Below are 23,309 nucleotides of genomic sequence, written 5' to 3' on the forward strand. Positions count from 1 at the left end.
CACAGTCTTCACCTTGCCTCAGTGCGAATGCAGTCCTTCTTCAATTCACTTGGGCACATCCAAGAGTATCGTGCATCTGTAGCCATCCAAGCCTTAGCCTATCAAATAAAATATAATTTGTAAATAAGTGATTTCTCAGATAAGCTGACCCATAACTCCCAAGTGATCAGGCTACTCAAACCCTACCATGCATCATCATGCGTTCACTGTGCTTAATTCTCAAATAAGTCTTACAAAGAAAATAGGACATAAAACTGTATACAAAGGAATGCAAACATCTGCACAATCCCAAACCATTTCTTAACTCCAATTTAACGTTTTTTAACACAGGAGGGGTTTGGGATTGTGCAGATATATATAGGGTGGAACGTTTTTATCCATAATTTGACATAACTCGGGATGTAGATGAGATATAGCAAAATATTTAGGTAAAAGTTGTAAGACAAACAGGGTCATACATTTCTTTAATGGCCTTGACGTTGAACTTAATTTTGAAGGTAATTTGATTTTAAAGTGTTTTTTTTTAAATGAGAATCCTAATACTTGATTCAAGATTTGAAAAGAGCGGTAAATTTTGCTTATAAATTGCTACATTACTCAAGATCACAGCTATTTAATGAAGGTCAAATAACCAAAATTTAGTTATAGTAGGGCATAATTTAGACTGGAGGAGGGATACAGCAAAATACAATGTTAGATGCAGCTTGGAAGCGTATAACGGTAATGTATCATTATCAATTAAATGTAATATCGAAAGTCATTCCAAGGTTGAGTTCTGCTTCATACAAACCTGTACTTGTGACATCGAATTTGGATACAGCAAACAGAGATCTGAACCTGAAGTTTTAATTAACGTGTTTGTTGACAAAAGTAAATACATCACAGTGTATACAGGTTATTATGGCATTTGCAAGACAGAACATACATAAATAAAACATGGATCATTGATTTACAAGTCGCTAAATAAGTTCCTTTGCCTCTCATTCCTCAGGATGCCCCTTCCAGTATCTAACATCGTATATTGCTGTATCCTCCTCTATGTTAAATTAATCCCTACCACAACTAAAAACCTATTTGCTTATTTGGCCTTCATTGAAGTAGCCACTCTTTTCAGATCTTGAATCAAATATTAGGGTTACCATTTTAAAAAATCACTTTAACCTCCAAATCATCTTGAAAATTACGTCCAAGATCATGGACATTATTAGCAATGCATGACCTCTTTGCCCCTACAACTTTTATCTGAAACATTTTGCTATATCTCATCTCCATTTCAAAGCATTCCCCATTATGGATTAAAATAGTCCATCCTATATATATACACGTTTGGTAATAAAATTGTACGCTGCCTCTGTTGCTCTACATTCAGTGTTATCGAAGTCCCTGATGTCTTGAGAGTGGGGTACAGAGATGCTGTGGCATGGACAGGCGAATGAATGCTGCAGCACAGCCAGTCGTCGGCGACGACTCGGAGGCTCTGCGACAGCTGTGGTATGGTCAGATGATGGCGTGTAGGTGCGGTGGAGCTGAGAAGCTGCAGCACGGAGACTACATAATGGACAAGCGGCAGACTGGACTTGGTGGCGAAGCGATGACTGTGATGCGTACAGGCAGCTACGTGGATGCGGTGACCATGTGGGGCCTACAATGTGGGCAGGCAGTCTCGTGAATGAGGCGGCCATGCGAAGATTCTGCACCAGACAGATGGCGTCTTAGACTCAGCGGCCAAGCGACTGCTGTATGAACAGGCGGCGAAGTGGACAGATGGCTGCTGATAAGGCAGTGCTGCAGCAAGACTTGTCTCCCAGGGACAGCAGCACAGAAAGGCGGCGGCTCGAGACCCTGTAAACATGCTGTGGCGTCACGTATACAGTGTGCCCAGTGCTACAACAACATGTGCTCACTCACCTAACAGTGCAATGCTGCTACTGCTACGGTTACTGCTACTGTAGTATATAAAGCTCAAAGCACCCATACTAATAGTCTATTGTCAAAATGGCGAAACATATAGTGGGACACTCAATCCTGAAATAAGTCTTGGAATGAATGAAAAGTGCTATCCTACACTGCACGAGCCAACTGAATTGCAACTAGTACTAGCTACAGCTGTTTTAATCCCGTTCTAGACGAAAGAATTTCGACTGTACTGGGGCTTGATAAAACATTAAAGATAAGAAATTAGGCACCATCAGCATTAATTCATTGCTACCTAAGCAACAGAGGGCGAATACACGACCTTAAAGCTGGATGTGGCGCATCTGTTAGGTCTTGTACGGTTGCTCTAAGCGTATAACAATGATGATAAATTATGACACTCCTTATTTAAGGATAGACAGATTACTGAAACACATAATCTAGTTGATAAATAACTGCGAATTATAAGAGAGAAAATATTCAGGAAGTGATCCCGTAGAATTGCAATGTGACCCGCGACCAAACGATTGCCGGCCGCAGTGGGCGAGCGGTTATAGGCGCTTCAATCTGGAACCGCGCGACTGCTACGGTCGTAGGTTCGAATCCTGCCTCGAGCATGGAATTGTGTGATGTCCTTAGGTTAGTTAGGTTTAAGTAGTTCTAAGTTTTAGGGGACTGATGACCTCAGATGTTAAGTCCTATAGTGTTAAGAGCCATTTGAATCTTTTTTGACCAAACGATTAGTATTAACAACGCATTCATTCAAATGACACAGAATTCTGTTCAGAGTGGTGGCCTCGCTTAGGTAGTTACTGATCACAACATAAATAGCTGAAATATTTGATTTTACAATGCAAATAGAACATTCGTCAGCACTGACGAACATAAACTGAGCCAAGGAGTCAAGTATCACATCACTTAAAATGCAACAAAATGTTAAAGGTCAATCAGCGCAAAATAACCACTGAAGAAATAGGCACTCACTGGTAGCCCAGACAAGATTGTACGCCCAGTACTGACCAGAGTCAAAGACTTTTCCAAGTCCTGAGCTGATGAACGCAAAACACTTCTGAACTGGACCAAATCACAGCAAGGCTTGAGCAACACTTAAACCAAAGTGGTTTTCTGGACACATAACGTTACCAGAAACCACTCCTACCAAGCTAAACGCTGAAGATGAAAAGGCTATCAAGTTTCCTCTGGCTGCCTGTTTAAAAACTTGATCACATGACCCACTGCCTAATTCAGTGTAGCAAAATTCAGTTCGGTCACCATACTCAAAGCTAATCATATTAACATACATACACTGGGAGTATATATGACATATATTTAAGATTAATTTGCATTCTGATCTTACAATATTAGATTTTATACATATCAAAATTATTCGTTTTATTAAAGTATTGCACGCTGAAAGACGGAATACCAAAGCCCACGGCCCTTCATCACCACACTACTCAAATGACCATCTTACAAACATTATATTGCCACAATTTTAATTAAGTAACATCAGGACAATTGTATAACAGTGTAAACAGTTCACGCTGCTGATAATATTTAGTGCACCTTTGGCCCTAGTGAATGAAACGTTCAATAAACTATTTGTAACAACTTCTGTACATGTTCATCAACGTTGTAATTATGGTCATTCTGCGGCTGGCTTCAAGGCCTATCCAATTCTGTGTTTTTCGAATATTTAGTGTGATTTTAACTTGTATTATTAATTTTAGTAGCAGTTTTATGTATGTGAATAATGTTGTTAATATTGGCTTTACTTATAGGCAATAATTTTAGTGAAGTCGTTCCTCTACTGCGAGTTCAACATTTGCCTTAAATTTTTGGTAGTTTTAACTTAGTTCCTTAGCCATACTGCTACCTTCCTTCAGTCACTCCAAGGCACCTTCTCCCTTCCTACTTCGGAGCTTTCCTAAATGCGAGACCACTGAGGGTTAGCTAGCAGTGGGTTTTGTTTATTTTCATCTGGGCATTGATTATAATAATAGCTGTGAGATTTTAACAACTCACTGAAATCATGAGCGTTGAACATCACACTCAGTCACTGTACAATGGGTCAATGAAGCAAACGCAACACATATATATTGGTAACTCCGGTCAAACTATTATATTGTTGTAATAGGGACGATATTTCTTCCACTCTTATTTTCACGAAGACAACTGAAACACACAATTTTACAAGCCTAACGTAATTAGCAATTATTTTTGTTGCCTAACTATGTAAAATCACACAATTAACAGTTATCAATTGTCAATGTACTTTCCAGCGATACTGGTACTTAATTAATGAGAAAAATGTTAATAACGTTTTACGAAGTAGGGATTCACAATAAATCCTTGCCAACATGAGGTGTATCGACAGTATGCTAATTTTATGAAAGATGCCCATATTTTACCGCCATATTCTTTCCTATCTCTGACAGACATGTACAATTTGCCTTCCACAGCTTGTAACCAATGACTTCGATCACTGAAGCTTCTTATTAAGCGGAATGGTTCCGCTGGCGTGCACTGCCCGCTTATATAGAGAGCGGCTGACCTTGGTTGCGTAACGCGACTGATAACGGACTTAGACTCTGCGCGTACCAGCGGGAGAGCGTTAGAGCGTACGCGCGCTGTAGTCTCACTGACAGCGCGCGTCTGCTGCTGCACAGGCCTGGCGCCGAGCCATGCGGGTTGCGTCACCGGCTGGCTAGGCGCTCAGCGGGCACTGCGGCACTGTTTTCGAATTTTTTCGAACTGTTGCATCCTTGAGCCCCCGACTACCAGATGTACATCTAGCGGTTCTCGGCTGGCGCCCCCAATCACAGGAGTCAAGGATCACACTTTATTAATAATTATAGTGCAATGTAATATGTCCAGTAACAGTTACATTTTCAGCAAGTACACCAAGTCCTTTAATCCATACATGTATTTTCTCATCATTACTAACTTTACGACAGGAACGAGTATACGAAATAAATGTCATATTACTATAAACAAAACTAGGTCTAGATTGAGTCTTTGGGTCGATTCCACAATGCCAGATCTTGTAAGCGATGACATCTCGGTCGGCGAAAGATTCCAGTCCGGGTAGCGAAGCATTCTCACAGCGAACGATGGCGAGTGTAAACCACCCACTGCCAGCTGCTCCGGTAGCGACATCAAATGAGAAATTAAATCGACAGCCACATTTTGTACTATTTCTAATATAGCTTTCCATCTACTTACAAATAAATTCGAGTTCTTAAGTCAGAGTCTTTTTAGTATCGACACAATCTTCCTCATAAATCATTTCACAAGACGTCTATAAGGGTGCGTTCTGTGAGGTTATGATTTCATTTAGAATGGTTTCATAGCACAGCGGACTTCAAAGCTCGATGAAAGCCCACTACTCTTTAGTATCTCGGGAAATGTTCTCAGAAATCAGCAACAAAAGAAATAAACTTCTGTCCGCTAGAACAACCACCATCTATGGATGCATGACGCCCTCAGTAGTCACTATGCTTGCTTCTAGTATTCCGTATTATGACATGTAAAAGCTATCAAAATTGCTTCATATTTCTCACGACGAGGAAAGGAATATTATTTCTACGTCAGTAAATTTCCGTCATTTAATATTCGGTAGCTTGCACTATTTCTTCTTGTTATTTATTAAACCCAGTCCATTTGTAGGCATAGATTTCAAAAAGTATTGTGTTTCAATATCATTAATATTGCAATATCACGAAGTGCATATAATTAACACTATTTTTACACAGTTAACAACTCTAAACTTATTGACACATTAATACGTGTTCGCAAAGTATAGACTAAATACAGTCGATGGTGGAGCGTTGATTGCTGCCAGAAGTACTTTATCTTTTAGTGAAACTGAAGTAGATAGATCTTGTGAGTTAGAATGGGTAGTGTTATTCGTGACAACGGAATAAATTAATAATTGCTTTCTTTTACCGACCCCCGACTCAGATTATACAGTTTTTAAACAGTTATATTCAAATATGTATTCCACTCATACAATTATAGTAAGTGGTAACTTGAATCTCCCCTCGGTTAGTTGGCGAAAATATATCCTTAAAGTCGGTGGTAGGCGTAAAATGTCGTACGAAATCATACTGAATGATTTCTCAGAAACCTGTTTTGAACAATTACTTGAAGAGCCCACTCGATGTGTAAATGGTTGCGAAAACTACTTGATCTCTTAGCAACAAATTTTCCGGATCAAATAGTGAGCTTTATAATGAATACAGAGATTAGTCAGCACAAGGCTGTTGCAGCGAGACTGAATATGTAACATCCAAACCCATCAAAGTAAACGCAAAATACGTCTATCTGAAGAAGCAGATAAAAATTGACTTGACGCCTTCCTAAGGGGCAGTCTCCGCTCCTTCCAGTCTAAGTTAGCGTAGACCAGATATGCTTTGACTTCAGAGAAATAGTATGCAAGTCGATTGAGAGATGTATATCAAATAAATTAATAGAAGACGTACAGAGCGCCCATGGTACACAAAACAGGTCAGAAAACCGTTGCAGAAGTAACGAAAAGGACACACCAAATTTAAAAGAACGCACGATCTCCAAGATTGGTAAAGTTTTACAGAGGCTCGAAGTTTAGCGCGAACTTCATTGCCGGATGCTTTCAAGAGTTTCCACAACGAATTTTTGTCTCGCAATCAGGCAGAAACCCCAAAGAGATACTGCAGTGATCGTATGCAAAGTACAGCAGCGGTAAGACAGCAGACTGCGCGATAACTGATGACAGTACCTCTAAAGCAGAGTCACAAAACACGCTATTTCGAAATTATTCCACCAAAGAAGATGAAATTTCCAGAATTCGAATGAAGAAGTGCCAACATGAGTGACTTACAAGTAAATACTTTCGGTGTAGCGTAGTTGCTTAAATCAATCATAAAGGCAAGTCCTCCAGCCCAGATTGTATACCAGTCAGGTTCCTTTCACGGTATGCTGATACAGTGGCTCCATACTTAGCAATCATGTACTACTGCTCGCTCGTCGAAAGATCCGTACCTAAAGACTGGAAAGTTAAATAAGTCACACCTATACACAAGAGAAGAAATACGAATAATCCGCTAAATTACAGACTCATATCACTAACGTCGATTTGTTGTAGGATTTTGGAACATACACTGCGTTCGAACATTATGAATTACACTGAACAAAATTATTTTCTGGCAAAAAGCCAACACGGATTTAGAAAATGTGGATACTGTGAACACAGATAGTTCTATATTCTCACGAAGTAATGAGTGCTATCAACAGGAGATCTGCAATTAATTCCGTATTTCTAGATTTCCAAAAGTTTTGGATACTGTCCCTCTCAAGTGGCTTATAATCGGACTATGTGCTTATGGAGTGCCGTCAGAGTTGTGTGACTGGATTCGTGATTTCTATCAGAAAAGTCGCAGTTCGTAGCAACTGATGGAAAGTCATCGAGTAAAACAGAAGTAGTGGCCGCCGTTCCCCAAAGAAATGTTATAGACCTTCTGTTGTTAATGATCTGTACAAATGATTTAGGAAACCATCTGAGCAGCCCTCTAACATTTTTTGCAGATGATGCTGTCATTTACTGTCGTGTAAAGCCGTCAGGTGATCAAAACTAATTGCAGAATAACTCAGACAAGATATCTGTCTGATGCAAAATATGGCAACCGGCTCTAAATAATGAAAAGTGCAATCCGCATGAACATTAAAAGGACTCCGCTAAATTTCGGTTAGGCGATAAACCACACAAATTTATAAGCTGTGAATTCAACTAAATACTTCACCATTGCAGTTACAAATAACTGAAATTGGAATGACCACATAGGTAATGTTTTGGGGAAAGCGAATGAAATACTGTGATTTATTGGCAAAACACTTAGAAAATGCAACATGCCTGCTAAAGAGACTGCTTACACTACGATTGTTCGCCGTCTTCTGGAGTACTACTGTACTGTGTGGGATCCGTATCTGGTAGGAATTCAAAGTTTGTTTTGTATTATCGCAAAGTAGTGGGGAGGGGGGGGGGGGAGGAGAGTGCCACGGATACGATACACGATTTGGAGTGGCAATCATTAAGACAGAGGCGTTTTTCGTTGTGGCAGGTTCTCCTTATCAGATTTCAATCACTAACTTTCTCCACCGGCCGGAGTGGCCGTGCGGTTCTAGGCGCTACAGTCTGGAACCGCGAGACCGCTATGGTCGCAAGTTCGAATCTTGCCTCGGGCATGGATGTGTATGATGTCCTTAGGTTAGTTAAGTATAAGTAGTTCTAAGTTCTAGGGGGCTGATGACCTCAGAAGTTCCATAGTGTTCAGAGCCATTTGAGCCATTTTTTGAACTTTCTCCTCCAAATACGGAAACAATTTTCGGTTCCCGAGGATGCAACGAAAAATGGTCATCATAGTAAAGTAAGAGAAATCAGAGTTTTAGCGGAAAGATTAGTGTGTTCGTTTTTTTCCCGAGCGCTCTTGGAGAGTGGAACGGTACAGAAGTAGCTTAAGGGGATTCGATGAACCTTCTGCCGGGCACTTAATTGTGAATTACAGAGTATACATGTACAAGGAGATGTAGTTCTAGATTTGAGGGATATTAGAGTGGAATTCGAAATCTGACACTTGCGTTTATACAAAAATGGTGTTTCTAATTTTTTAACCGGTTTTATTCTGTGATGAGTCAAAGCATTGTGATAAATTGCTTAATAAAGTGCTTATCCAACTTTGGAACGCCATACAGCAGCGGTTCTGCTTGGTGTAGATTCGACAAGAGCTTGGTAAGTTTCCGGAGAAACATGAGTGAGTTCACGATCATTCTTCTCTAATCACTCTATCACGAGTTCGGCCTTGTCGCACGGTAGTTACCCTGCTGTAAGGAGCCTCTGCCGTCGTGAAAGACATCAAACATTAAGGGATGTGGCCCGGAGTAATGTTCATGTAGTCCATATTTGTCATGGTACCTTCGATTACTACCACAGGTGCCATGAAAGGTCACGTGAATCTCTCTTATTAAATAATACTACCCCTAGTGGTCCGCGCCCATGGTCCTGTGCACGTGTCGAACATTCGTTTACCTGGACGCGACAATCGACCTGTTGCAACAATAATCCTCGTCCGCCCCCATAGCTGAATGGTCAGCGTGACGGATTGCCGTCCTACGGGCCCGGGTTCGATTCCCGGCTGGGTCGGGGATTTTCTCCGCTCAGGGACTGGTTGCTGTGTTGCCTTCATCATCATTTCATCCCCATCCGGCGCTCAGGTCGCCCAATGTGGTGTCGAATGTGAAAAGACCTCCACCAAGGCCAGATCTGCCCCGTAAGGGGCCTCCCGGTCAATGACGCCAGATGCTCATTTCCAACAATAATCCTGATTCATCGGACCAGACGACACATTGCCATTGGTCAAAGGTCCAACCTCGAGCATCTTGTGCCCACTGCAGTCGTAATTAACAATGTAGTTGGGTCAACATGACAAAGTGTACGGCCCATCTGCGAATCCCCAAGTTCAGTGCGCTCATTCGCAAGCCTCAGGCCGAAACAATCTGCCCTTTGCCGAAGTCGCTTACGTAAGTGGATTTTGCCATTTGTGGGTCGTATCGTCGCTAGAATGATTCATCTCTGATCCGCTTACACCACATTCCCGCAGCTGCCATCCTGTCTCACAATGATCAGTGGTTATGACTTTCCGTGCTGCGTAAATGTTCATACTATTTACTGGAAACGTATGAACATTTACGCCGGAGCGGCACTCGAACTGGGATTTTCCGCTTGTCGCGAGCAGCCACTTTAACAATTTGTGCTACCTGAGTATGCTTCCAGAGCCGACTCAGATCTCCATATGTTCCAGTGTCTGCTTCACATTGTGGTTCCTCCGTAGCGAGAGACATATGGACATTTCTCGTCAGGTTGCCTTGGGTTTGGCATCCATGTCCTATGCAATATTACGTCAAAATATACAGACTTGCACTAGTGTATAATGTTTTGGCTCGTCATTGCGCGTGCGCGTGCGCGCGCTCGCGCAGCTCTATTTCTTTCTCGTCGCCCTTAGAGAAGTAGCTCTCTTTGGCTTTAATAATGACACCCTGCCCAAATGAATCAGTGTATGTATCCAGCACACTGGGGGTGGGACGTAGTACTAATAAGTGAACTCATATAGCCAAGTTCTTTTTAAATTTGACTTTGTTTTGAAATTACTGAAATACCTTTTGAGAACGTGCAGTTTCTTCTCGTTTCAATTTTTTTTTTTTTTTTTTTTTAAAGTATCAGTGTATTTGGCGCTGTTGTGCAGCAAGCTCGGCTGTAGGCTATTGTCATTTTATGCTATGACCTGGTAACATTATTCGATAAAGTGAACTCAAGACCTTCAGTATATCTGGTGCACGTGTACACGCCAACGCCCTATGTAGCGCAACAATTATATATCTGCTGACACTTTTCTTAACATCACCTCTCACCCAATATCACTGTGACAACATTTATTCAATTTATAATACGTATAAATTCATACTTCGTCTGAATAAAACACTGTGTGCTTCAGTTCTGATCCTTAATATTTTCAAATAAAGATATGAAATTTTGTTGTCCCATCCGTACATGATGACTCGTTGTGAAACGAAATCTCAGACACAATATATTTCAGAATCTTCTTGCTGCCATTGAAGTTCTGTGCTGCAAAAAATTGTCATATTTTCGCAAAGATTGTTTTTCTTTATATTGTTCCAAACATCACAGAGCTTTTGCTATATTTATCCAAATCATCAACAGTATGTTTACTGTTTGTTGTTTGCTTCCTCTTCCTGCTTTGGGTAAGTTATTGAATCCCACTCCTCTCAGCATTGTGTTCCTCTTGCCAAATTTTGCACAGTAACTACAGTAGTTACTAAACATACTCGTAAACATTTTACGAGCACATTCCGTCCCGTTTCATTTACTTCATTGTCCGTCTTATCGGGTTTTTTCCCCCTGCTCCAATTACCCGAGTGGACTGTTGAAATCTGGCTCATTAATGAGTTGCGTTTCTTTTCAGCTGTATCACTCCAATTATTGCTTAGGAGTTGCCGCAGAAGCTAGCAGTCGAGCCACAGTAGATGAAGGAAGCCACAGGGCGCCAAAGTGTTGGTCTGCCGGCTGCAGCAACTACCTCAAGCATTGCAAAAATGCGACGCAGCACTTAAACGCGGCTTTCTTAGGACCACCAGATCAGAATTTGTTGTCCTGAGTGCGACTGCGAACAGTGTGTTAGAACAACCAGTGGCTAGCGAGCCAGTATAAGAAACCATTAATTTTAATAGAGGAGTACACATTTCAGCAGCGCTTATGGGGATAAAAGAGACACCAGGGGAAATGGGACAGCATGCAGCTGCTACCAGTTTCGGACTGCACTGTCGCACTTTCTCTTAGTGTCAAGTCCTTCTTGAGCTTGGCACTTCTCCACCAGCAAGCCACTTCTTGGTTCACTGCCTCAGCAACCAAATTGCTCCCCTGGAGGGTAGCGGAATGGGACTTGAGGGGTGCAGCTGCCCACTCTTCCGTGCTGGTGTGTGCGCGCAGACGCCACGCGCTGTCACTCACAGTTGCCAGACTACCACGGGAGACAAGCTTCCCGCGGACGCAACATGGCAGTCTATCCGCGAATGGCCGTGTGCCCTTAACGGGGACCAACGCAGCTGTGTAAGCTTCCGGAGTTAGCATACCTGGGCACCGACGTCACGGCTCAGTGGCAGTTAGCTGGTCACATCAAGGTGCCGTCCTCACCATGTGTTGTGACGATGCGTGGCCGCTGCCGCCGCCCAGAGTCTACTTGCGTAGTCGCATTAGTGTTAATAAAACGTTTCGACTGTTAATGCTGGTTGCCTAAGCTACCAGCTGCCAGCTCCCTCGTGAAGGCAATGTGTCATGACCCATCCCACGCAGAAGTTGTCCAACAACCCTGGAATATTTCACAGCCAAATGTCACTGCAGCCTGAAAGTGGGTCAGAGGGAATCCCAGTTGGGGACATTTGGAAGCGGATAGCCAGTTCCAGGATTTTCCTTACAGTCAAAGAAAACATCCCAAAAATGGTGGGGAGGACCAGGGAATGATAACTACATTTATTTTAATTCTGGGAAATAGATCCCAGAGAAAAATATTAAAGTATAATGTTTGTGTAGGTGTGCATATTTATGTGTACAGGGAAAAAGTAGATGACACGTTCAACATATGTAGTGCTTCTAGGCCTTCGTCTATGAGGCTCATCGCGGTGCTCATGTTAAAAAATGTTCAAATGTGTGTGAAATCTTATGGACCTTAACTGCTAAGATCATCAGTCCCTAAGCTTACACACTACTTAACCTAAATTATCCTAAGGACAAACACACACACCCATGCCCGAGGGAGGACTCGAACCTCCGCCGGGATCAGCCACACAGTCCATGACTGAAGCGGTGCTCATGAATACATTTGCTGCGATCGATTTCCATGCTTGGCTTGGGAGTAGCGACGGATACCAGCGGAACGTGACTGCGTTTAGTCACGTGACGAAGTTCGTTCCTGTTACGGTCCGAACGAAGGAAGGAAGTTTCGAGTCTAACGTCCCGACAACAGCGCGGCCAGTAGAGATGGAGCACAAGCTCGGATAACGAAAAGCTGGGGAAGGAAGTCGGCCGTGCCCTTCTCGAAATAACCAACCCACAATTTGTCTTTATGACTGGATGAAGACTCGAACCGTCTTCATCGTGCAAGCGTACTAATAACGGATGCTTTGTCGAGTAATACACAACAATACACAAATTAAATTGGCGTTTTCGCGGAGTATGTTTCTTGTGAGATACTATCGCCCTCCTGTCTTACAAAACACTACTACTACTTCTTCTTCTTCTTCTCCTCAGCGATCACAGGCCGTGTAGACCACGATCTGCATCAACGATCTCCTTTCACCATCTGCATTCTCTTTCCACCCTGCAGAAATTCCTAATGCTGCGATGTCCTTCTCTATGTCATCTTTCCATCTTGTAGAGGTCGGCCCAATGGTATTGTTGCCTGGACAGTGCCTTCAAATGCTTTCTTGGTGATTCTGTTGTTTTCCATTCTAGCCACATGTCCAGCCCATTGCAGTCTGCTACTTTTTAATTTCTAGATGATAGTGGGTTGATTCATTGACTAACAAATTTCATTGTTCTTTCGAATTCTCCATACGCCATTCTCCAACTTAGGCCCTCCGATTTTTCTCATTACCTTTGTTTCGAAAACATTCAGTCTTTCTCTTTCATTCTTTGCAAGCGTCCAGCTTTAGTTTTGGGTGGGTTGCTTAGTGAGTACATTCATCGTGACCCTGAGGCTATTCTTTGTTTTATATCGATTGTTATGATATTTTTACTCTTGAAACGTGATCCAAGGTACTTAAACTGAAGAACTTTTGTGAATTTAGAATGTTGGTCAATTTCAAAGTAAGGATTTGGGTATATGACTCGACTATTTCCATATATTCTGTTTCGGCTGGCACTGTGACAGAGAGATCTGTACATGTCTTTCAGTTCCTCAGTTTCACTCAGCAACAATATATCATCTGCATAAGCCAGGAGTTTTACTTCACTGTGTTCGAATCGGAGACCATTGTATAGATGTATATTACTCTCCCGAACCACTTTCTCTAATGCAAGGTTGAAGAGGACACATGAAACAACGTCTCCTTGTCATAATCCTGTTTTAATTGGAAAGGTGGGGGATATAGATCCTCTTAACTTCACTGCTACCTGGGAGCCATCCATGCATAATTGTATTATCTAATGATTTTACTGGGTATACTAAATTATCGTAATGTGTTGTAGAGGCTACTTCTGTGGATGCTGTCATAGGCCCCTGGAAGTCAATTAAGAGACAGGGAATGTTTTTGTTAAATTCCCAGTATTTCTCAAAGGTCTCTCGTATAGTAAACAAATTATCAGTTATGGAATGGTTTGTTCGTAATCTAACCTGGTAATCTTAAATAATGTTTCCTGCGTATGGTTTAAGCTTTTCCAGAACGATCATTGACAGGATTTCGTGTGTTATGTTCAGCAAACTGATCCCTCTGTAATTTCCCCATTCCATTCTGTTTCCTTTCTTGTGTATGGGACAAATTATAGCAGTTTTCCAATCTTCAGGCAGTGTTTCAGTTTTCTATATCATTGTGATAAGGTTATAAATTTCTTTGTGTAGTTTGCTTCCGTCCTCTTTTATCATCTTTGCTGATATCTGGTCCTCGCCTGCTGCCTTGTTGTTTTTCAGCTTTTGAATTGTGTGGATCACTTCCTGTTCTGTGATTCTACGTTTGTCATTATTAATGCTGTCACTCTCAGACATTGGGTAATTGAAGGCTATGTGCGGGTCACTGCTACTTAACATTTCTGTGAAATACTCTTTCCATCTTCCTAGGATATCTTCCAGCTGTGTTAGCATATTTTGATTTTTATCTTTTATGAATAAGTTTTGACTTTTGGTAACCTCTCCTACTTTTCTTTGTATGCTGAAACAAATTCTTTGAGTTTCCATTCCTACCTTCCATTTCTATAGATTCTAGAACTCCAGTTAGATATTTGCTTTTCTCTGTTCGTAGAACTCTTGCTGTTTCTCTTCTAACCGCCTTCAAGGTCTCTCTCTCTTGACTTCACTCTCCTTATTATGCAGCCACAGCATCCTGGGTTTTTTCCTCTTTTCCACTGCTCTCTGTCAATTTTTTTTGAACCATTTCTGTTTCTTCGTTTTCTTTTTCCTGACCAGTGTTTTTTCTGCTGCATCTGTTACTACTGTCTTTATTCTTTCCCAAGCCTTCTCGACACTATTTTCCTCCTCAGCTTCTTGCAATGCTGTAAATCGGTTATTTATTTCAGTCGCATAGGCTTCTTTAACAGACAGTTCCTTCAGTCGTTCGATGTCTGAATTACTTTTTGGTGTGGCTTTTGGTTGTTGATTCCAAATTATTTTGATTTTCATCTTTCCTACCACTAGGAAATGATCTGAGTCAATTTCAGCTCCTCTGTACGAACTTACATCTCTTATAAATGAAGTGCAACGTTAATCTGTCATAACATGGTCAATCTGATTTACTGTTTTGCCATCTGGAGAGCCCCATGAACCTTTGTGTATTTGTTTGTGAGGGAACATCGTCGACCAAATTCTCATATTCTTTGAAAGTGCAAAGTCGTTCATTTTTAATCCATTTTCGTTTGTGGTCGAGTGCTTGCTATGTTTTCCTATTGTGGGGATGAACATATCCTCTATACCTATTTTTCCATTAAAGTCCCCTAGGATAATTCTTATATTACGATTTTTTTTTTTTTTTTTTTTTTTTTTTTTTTGGTCATCAGTCTACTGACTGGTTTGATGCGGCCAGCCACGAATTCCTTTCCTGTGCTAACCTCTTCATCTCAGAGTAGCACTTTCAACCTAGGTCCTCAATTATTTGCTTGACGTATTCCAATCTCTGTCTTCCTCTACAGTTTTTGCCCTCTACAGCTCCCTCTAGTACCATGGAAGTCATTCCCTCATGTCTTAGCAGATGTCCTATCATCCTGTCCCTTCTCCTTATCAGTGTGTTCCACATATTCCTTTCCTCTCCGATTCTGCGTAGAACCTCCTCATTCCTTACCTTATCAGTCTACCTAATTTTCAACATTCGTCTATAGCACCACATCTCAAATGCTTCGCTTCTCTTCTGTTCCGGTTTTCCCACAGTCCATGTTTCACTACCATACAATGCTGTACTCCAGACGTACATCCTCAGAAATTTCTTCCTCAAATTAAGGCCGGTATTTGATATTAGTAGACTTCTCTTGGCCAGAAATGCCTTTTTTGCCATAGCGAGTTTGCTTTTGATGTCCTCCTTGCTCCGTACGTCATTGGTTATTTTACTGCCTAGGTAGCAGAATTCCTTAACTTCATTGACTTCATGACCATCAATCCTGATGTTAAGTTTCTCACTGTTCTCATTTCTGCTACTTCTCATTACCTTCGTCTTTCTCCGATTTACTCTCAAACCATACTGTGTACTCATTAGACTGTTCATTCCGTTCAGCAGATCATTTAATTCTTCTTCACTTTCACTCAGGATAGCAATGACATCAGCGAATCGTATCATTGATATCCTTTCACCTTGTATTTTAATTCCACTCCTGAACCTTTCTTTTATTTCCATCATTGCTTCCTCGATGTACAGATTGAAGAGTAGGGGCGAAAGGCTACAGCCTTGTCTTACACCCTTCTTAATACGAGCACTTCGTTCTTGATCGTCCACTCTTATTATTCCCTCTTGGTTGTTGTACATATTGTGTATGACCCTTCTCTCCCTATAGCTTACCCCTACTTTTTTCAGAATCTCGAACAGCTTGCACCATTTTATATTGTCGAACGCTTTTTCCAGGTCGACAAATCCTATGAAAGTGTCTTGATTTTTCTTTAGCCTTGTTTCCATCATTAGCCGTAACGTCAGAATTGCCTCTCTCGTCCCTTTACTTTTCCTAAAGCCAAACTGATCGTCACCTAGCGCATTCTCAATTTTCTTTTCCATTCTTCTGTATATTATTCTTGTAAGCAGCTTCGATGCGTGAGCTGTTAAGCTGATTGTGCGATAATTCTCGCACTTGTCAGCTCTTGCCGTCTTCGGAATTGTGTGGATGATGCTTTTCCGAAAGTCAAATGGTATATCGCCAGACTCATATTCTACACACCAACGTGAATAGTCGTTTTGTTGCCACTTCCAGCAATGATATTCATAAATGTTCATGCACCGACTGAAGATTCAACTGAGAATGAGAAAGATGAGTAACTATAAAGAATTATAGAGAGTGGTAGAAAGTATTCCAACAAAACACTACTTTCAGCATAGTAATACAATCTGTGCATTCTCTTCATTTTCCTGGGCTGTAGCTCATACAGCCAGGTATGTTTCAGATGGGTGCAGCTGACATGATGTCTCTCCTGATGCTTCTGGTGTGGATCTGCCACCAATGACTCGTCGTCACAAGCGTTGTTTTTCCTGATGTATTGTCCAAAGCTTACATCGTTATACACTTCCTTTTTACCTATTACCAGTCCTCTAAATTCGCTTTATTGACGATATTCTGATGGTGCTCACTATCTGACATCGCAGATGGAGCTACTCATCCTGGTTTTGTCCCATTTACATTACTTTATTTGCAAAAAAATCAAATTAATTTTCTTTCGTTCTTCAGGTTTTTCTAATTTTTTTTTTCAAAATCATCCTGTTTTGTTGTTCATTGTTCCACGTATTTTACTCAAGTGCTTACGTTTCTAAAGTTCATAATGTGAAGATGTTGAGGTATTTAGAAACTAGTAATGGGCGTACTATTCCCTATGGGCGGCTATTGACGCAGCTTGAGATTTGTATTTGGAGGCGCTCTTGCAAGGGTTAGTTCAATAAGTCCAGGGAAGCAGAGGGAGATGGTAAATACACACATCAAAAAAAGTCTCGCGTCATCCCGGTTCCCAGAACTCCTGAAGATAGACGTTGATTGTGGATATTGTAGCAAAACACAGTCCCTTTGAATGTCCAGAGACGTCACTAAAACCGCCCAAATATGTAAACAACCATGCATGAGCAGCGCCTATTAGTCGGAGGGAGTCCGACAGCCGATCAGTTCAAGTCATTCCACAAGGTACACGCTCATTCCAAAGGTACACGGCTCGCGCTGTCTGTAGTTCAACCATGCCTAGACGGTCAATACCGCGGTTCGACCGCGTTCGCATTGTTACTTTGTGCCTGGAAGGGCTCTCAACAAGGTAAGTGTTCAGGCGCTTCGCAGTGAACCAAAGCGATGTTGTTCGGACGTGGAGGAGATACGGAGAGACAGAAACTGTCGATGACATGCCTCACTCAGGTCGCCCAAGGGCTACTACTGCAGTGGATGACAGCTACCTACGGATAATGGCTCGGAGGAACCTTGACAGCAACGCCACAATGTTGAATAATGCTTTTCGTGCAGCCACAGGACACCGTGTTACGACTAATACTGTGCGCGATAGGCTGCATGTTGCGCAACTTCACTCCCGACGCCCATGGCGATGTCCATCTTTGCAGCGCGGTACAGATGCGCCCAACAACATGCCGAATGGACCGCTCAAGACTGCATCACGGTCTCTTCTCCGATGAGTGTCCCATATGCCTTCAACCAGACAATCGACGGAGACACATTTTCCAGCGAGTGCAGCAAGGTGGAGGTACCCTGATGTTTTGGAGTGGCGTTATGTGTGGCCGACGTAATCTGCTGGTGATCGATTAAGGCGCCGTAACGGCTGTACGATACGTGAATGCCGTCCTCCGACCGATAGTGCAACCATATCGGCAGCATATTGGCGAGGCATTCGCCCTCATGGACGACAATTCGCGCCTCCGTTGTGCACATTTTGTCAATGACTTTCTTCAAGATAACGACATCGCTCGACTAGAGTGGCCAGCATGTTCTTCAGATATGAACCCTATCGAACATGCCTCGGATAGATCGAAAAGGGCTGTTTATGGACGACGTGACCCACCGACCACTCTGAGGGATCTACGCCGAATCGTCGTTGAGGGCAGACTGGACCAACAGTGCCTTGATGAACTTGTGGATAGTATGCCACGACGAGCACAAGCATGCATCAATGCATGCGGTGTATACAGCAGTCTGGACCACCACCTCTGAAGGTCTCGCCGTATGGTGGTACAACATGCAATGTGTAGTTTTCATGAGCAATAAAATGGGGAGAAATGATGTTTATGTTGATCCCTACTCCAGTTTTCTGTATATGTTCCGGAACTCTCGGAACCGAGGTGATGCAAAACTTTTTTGATATGTGTGTCTCAGTTGTTTTCAGATACACGGCTTGGTTAGTACAGTAAAGAATGAAGGTTGCATGGTCTCCGTGGTGGTAGTAGTATTTGTTACGAGTTAGTTACTGCAAGTGCTAGGAGCAGCTGGCAGTTGCTAATAATTTCTAATATCAAGCTCAAGGCATATATGGTTTCCATATAAAGAGGAAATAGGTTATTGAATAAGCCACAGACAAGATTAATCTCACTTAAGTCGTGATCTGTGCAAAAATCGACCATAATTTTAATCTTTCGTTCCGTCCCTCCAGACCATATTCTCTTATATTTATTCTTCACTTCCTTTCCGCGCTATCGAATAACAGTTCCCAATCATCGTATCTCTTCATATACTGAGTAGCTTCTTTTACCACTTTACGTATATCCTTTTTCAATCATTTTCACATCTGCGGCTCTAGTTGGCATGTATGCTTTTACTACTGTGCAGAGTCGTTGTTTGGGTTTTGGCTACGATAATCAGCAGCTATGTTGTTCACAGTAGTCCTCCGCATCTCTGCTTTCTTGTTCATAATTGGGACCGCTGCAACACTATTCCACATTGACGGAAAAAAATCGCAGCACCAAGAAGGAGTTGTGCGACATAAACGAAAGTTGCTAGGCGTGGTCTTGTATCTGGAAGGTGTTGTCTGTTCAGATTTCGCGCCAGCCGCACTATGAGAATGAAAATCGAGCTTGCTTTAAATACACATTGTGAAAATCGTGAGAAACAATTACTTTTGAGACTGGATGTGGTGAGTTGATGTTAGTCTTGTTGCCTTTAAGGCGACAAAGACGCCGTTATCAAGACCTCACTGAGTTTAAACGAGGTCGTGCAATACAGCTAAGAGAAACTGTTTCTTCTACGATGCTAAGGAAATACATGGCAGTAGTGTAGCCTCTCTACATGATTGTTGGCAGTGGTGATCACGAAAATGTACAGTCGCTATGAGACCAGGCTACGGACTATCACGTGACACTGTCTAGAGGGAAGACCGTCGTCTTCGGAATATGGCACTGGCGCATCGTACTCCATCTGCAGCAGAAACTTGAGCAGTAGTTGGTACCACAGGGACACAACGAACTCCAAGCCCGATACCTTGTAGCGCGCATTCCATTGTCCCGCAACCAAAGCCGTTTGCGGCTTCAGTACTTCAAGCCAGAGCTCATTGGAGGGCAGGTTGGAGGTCTGTTGTATTATCCAATGAAAGTTAGTTTTTCCCCGGCGCCGGTGATGCCGTTGGTTAGGAGGAGGCCAGTTGATGGCCTTAAAGCAACCTGTCCGTGTGCTGGACTCACTGGACCTACACCTGGAGTTATGACTTGAGGTGCGATTCGTATGACAGCAGGAGCACTCTCGTGGTCACACCACGCATCATGACTGCAAATTTGTACAATCTAATAATTCGACCTGCTCTGCTGCCATTCAGGAAACGCATTTCAAGGGCATGTTTTCCAACAGGCTGACGCTCTCCCATATACCGCTATTGTAGCCCAGTATGCTCTGCACATTGTCGACATATTGTCTTGGCCTGCTCGTGCACCAGTTATGTCTCCAATGGAGCACATACTGGACGTCATCGGATGCCAACTCCAGCGTCATCCACAAATAGCATTAACTGTCCCTGTATTCACCGACAGGTGCAACAGGCACAAACTGACATCCGGCTCCTGAAAAACAAAGTAAGTGTACGTTGGCATGCTTGCATTCAACATTATTAATGTAACAATATTTTACGTTTGCAGTGGCTTATCTAATGCCTACATAACCTTATCTTGCAACGTTAACCACTTAACTACGTTACCTAGAAAAATGTATTCCAGAAATTTCAATACTCTACATTAATAATTTCTTGGTGTCACTATCTTTTTTTCCGTCGGTGCATTTGAAGTTTCGTTGGTAATCCTGCACTCACATTACCAGAAGTCCTATTCTTCCTGTCAGCGCAGTACACTTTTTTCTTTTTTTCCTGGTTCTTCTCCGGTTCTCTATGGGGTCGTCATTGTTATATCAGTTTAGACAATGTAAGTGGTATTTTGTGACCGAAGCTCTTCCTTACCCAACCACGACCTCCGGGAAAGAATGTGTATATCTCATCTGTCTGCATCTAGTGTAGATCTCAATTTCGGATTTCTTCAATTCGCTACTATTTGTTTGTTGCTATTCTTAAACGAAACTTTGATTTGAAACTATCTGAATTGCGACCCAGGTGGATGCGGAAAACTGTGTGGAAACGAAACCTAACAGAAGACGATCTATTTGACAGACTGGACAGGGATGCCACGGATAAACTGGGAGACAGGTTGCAAAAGTAAGTTCCTCTTTACATGTCGCTAGATACTCAGCTGTGGGTCTCATTCGTTTCACGATTCTTCATGCTGGTAACCACAGAACTCTTTCTTAACTTATGTGAATACTCTTGGTTTCAGATCATGGGATGAGGAACTTATTCGTGCAAAGGAAAAGGGCACCAAGCCTAGTTTAGCGAGAGCAATTTTTCGAACTTTCTGGTTGCGGTATTTCATCTACGGTGTATGTGAGCTGTTTGACCTTCTAATCCTCAGGTAAGATAACTAAATGTTTGGACCAAAAAATTCAATTTAAATAACATGTATGTTTCTAGTAATGACAAAGAATTTCCTAAAACACATATTACTACTGCTGTTTCGTGTATATGAACGTGCTATTTCATTATTTGTAATTATAATGGTAACACACTTCTATTAGTAATAAAACATTCACAGGTCTCAAGATTTAATCGTCAACATAGTTAAAAATAATGATTTTTTAATAGAGGAAAAACCCATGTGTATTAATAGCGTAAAGTTTGTAGGGAACTGCTAACTAAATGGTTATGTTTCTAATCGTCCGAAGCCGATGCTCGAATACAAAGAAACTTGATATAGGCATGCGTATTCAAATACATAGATATGTAAACAGGCAGAATACGGCGCTGCGGTCGGCAACGCCTACATAAGACAAAAATTGTCTGGCGCAGTGTTAGGTCGCTTATTGCTGCTACAGTGGCAGGTAATCAATATTTAAGCGAGTTTAAACGTTGTGTAATGGTCGGCGTACGAGCGACGGGGCACAGCACTTCCGAGACAGCGATGAAGTGGGGATTTTCCCTTACGACCATTTCACGAATGTACCGTGAATATCAGGACTCCGGTAAAACATCAGATCTCCGACATCGCTGCAGCCGCAAAAAGCTCCACCAACGACGAATGAAGAGAATCGTTCAACGTGACAGAAGTGCAGTCCTTCCGCAAACTGCTGCAGATTTCAATGCAGGGCCATCAATAACTGTCAGCGTGCGAACCATTCAACGAAACATCATCGAATTGGCTTTCGGAGTCGAAGGCCCACTCGTGTAGCTTTGATGACTGCACGACAAGCTTTACGCCTCACCTGGGCCCAACACCAACAGTGGACTGTTGATGGTTGAAATGGCTCTGAGCACTATGGGCCTTAACTTCTGAGGTCATCAGTCCCCTAGAACTTAGAACTACTTAAACCTAACTAACCTAAGGACATCACACACATCCATGCCCGAGGCATGATTCGAACCTGCGACCGTAGAAGTCGCGCGGTTCCAGACTGTAACGCCTAGAACCGTTCGGCCACTTATGCAGGCTGACTGTTGATGACTGGAATGTTGGTTTGCTGGTTTGCTTGGATTCACCCATGATTTTCGGCGCTTAGAATTATCAAAATATATCCATTTTTCATCACTTGACGCTATTCAGTTGAGTGACGACTTTCTTTTGTATCTGGCGATCAGAATTTCACAAATGTTCTTTCGATCTGCTTGCTGCCTTTCATTCAGTTCATGCGAAACCCATTTTCTCACTTTCTGTATCTTTTCCATAGTTTTCAACCGAGGAGAAACGGCTTTCTGCGCCACATTCAGTTGTTACGCGAGCCCCTGCTGAGTTTGAGCATCATCTTCATCCAATAAGGCGTGCAATTTGTTTTCGTCAAATTTTTTCGGCCTGCCGCTTTGGCAGAGCGGTTCTAGGCGCTTCAGTCCGGAACCGCGCTGCTGCTACGGTCACAGGTTCGAATCCTGCCTCGGCCATGGATGTGTGAGATGTCCTTAGTTTAGTTAGGTTTAAGTAGTTCTAAATCGAGGGGACTGATGACCTCAGATGTTAAGTACCATAGTGCTCAGAGCCATTTGAACCATATTTTTTTTAACTTTTTCGGTGATTTCCCGCGCTCGTCGTTTCTCACGTCAAAATCACCACTTTTGAATATTTTGAATCACTCGAAACATTGTTTTCCCAAGAGCATGTTCGCCGAAAACTTCGACAAGCATTCGATGGGATTCTGCGGCAGTTTTCTTCAAATGAAAACAGAAAATCAATGCTGTCCGAAAATGGTAGATCGTAGACACAGAACTCGACATGTCTGCGAGTTTGAAACAGATACCGATGTACAGAACTTGGGTTACTGTATGCTGACATTCGTCAGCCGTTACAGGAAGCAGACGGCACTGCAGACGCAGTCTCAAGGGCCCTACACTGACGCCTAGCACCATCTATAGGGAGATTCTGATTTCGTATTTCTGCACCTGGTATATTCA

At 42.3% G+C, this 23,309-nt stretch overlaps 1 protein-coding gene across 1 annotated transcript in view; it reads left to right on the top strand.

Annotated features, from left to right (window-relative positions):
• Nucleotides 1-1,764: 1,764 nt before the first annotated feature.
• Nucleotides 1,765-23,309, top strand: part of LOC126158699 (ATP-binding cassette sub-family C member 4-like) — a 179,096-nt gene continuing 157,551 nt past the window's right edge. The window contains exons 1-2 of the mRNA XM_049916462.1: nt 1,765-1,844; nt 21,151-21,285. Coding sequence (XP_049772419.1) covers nt 1,765-1,844; nt 21,151-21,285 — 215 coding nt within the window. The remainder of the gene's footprint in view (nt 1,845-21,150; nt 21,286-23,309) is intronic.

This window comes from Schistocerca cancellata, chromosome 2 (assembly GCF_023864275.1).
Source record: "Schistocerca cancellata isolate TAMUIC-IGC-003103 chromosome 2, iqSchCanc2.1, whole genome shotgun sequence".
Lineage (NCBI taxonomy): Eukaryota > Metazoa > Arthropoda > Insecta > Orthoptera > Acrididae > Schistocerca > Schistocerca cancellata.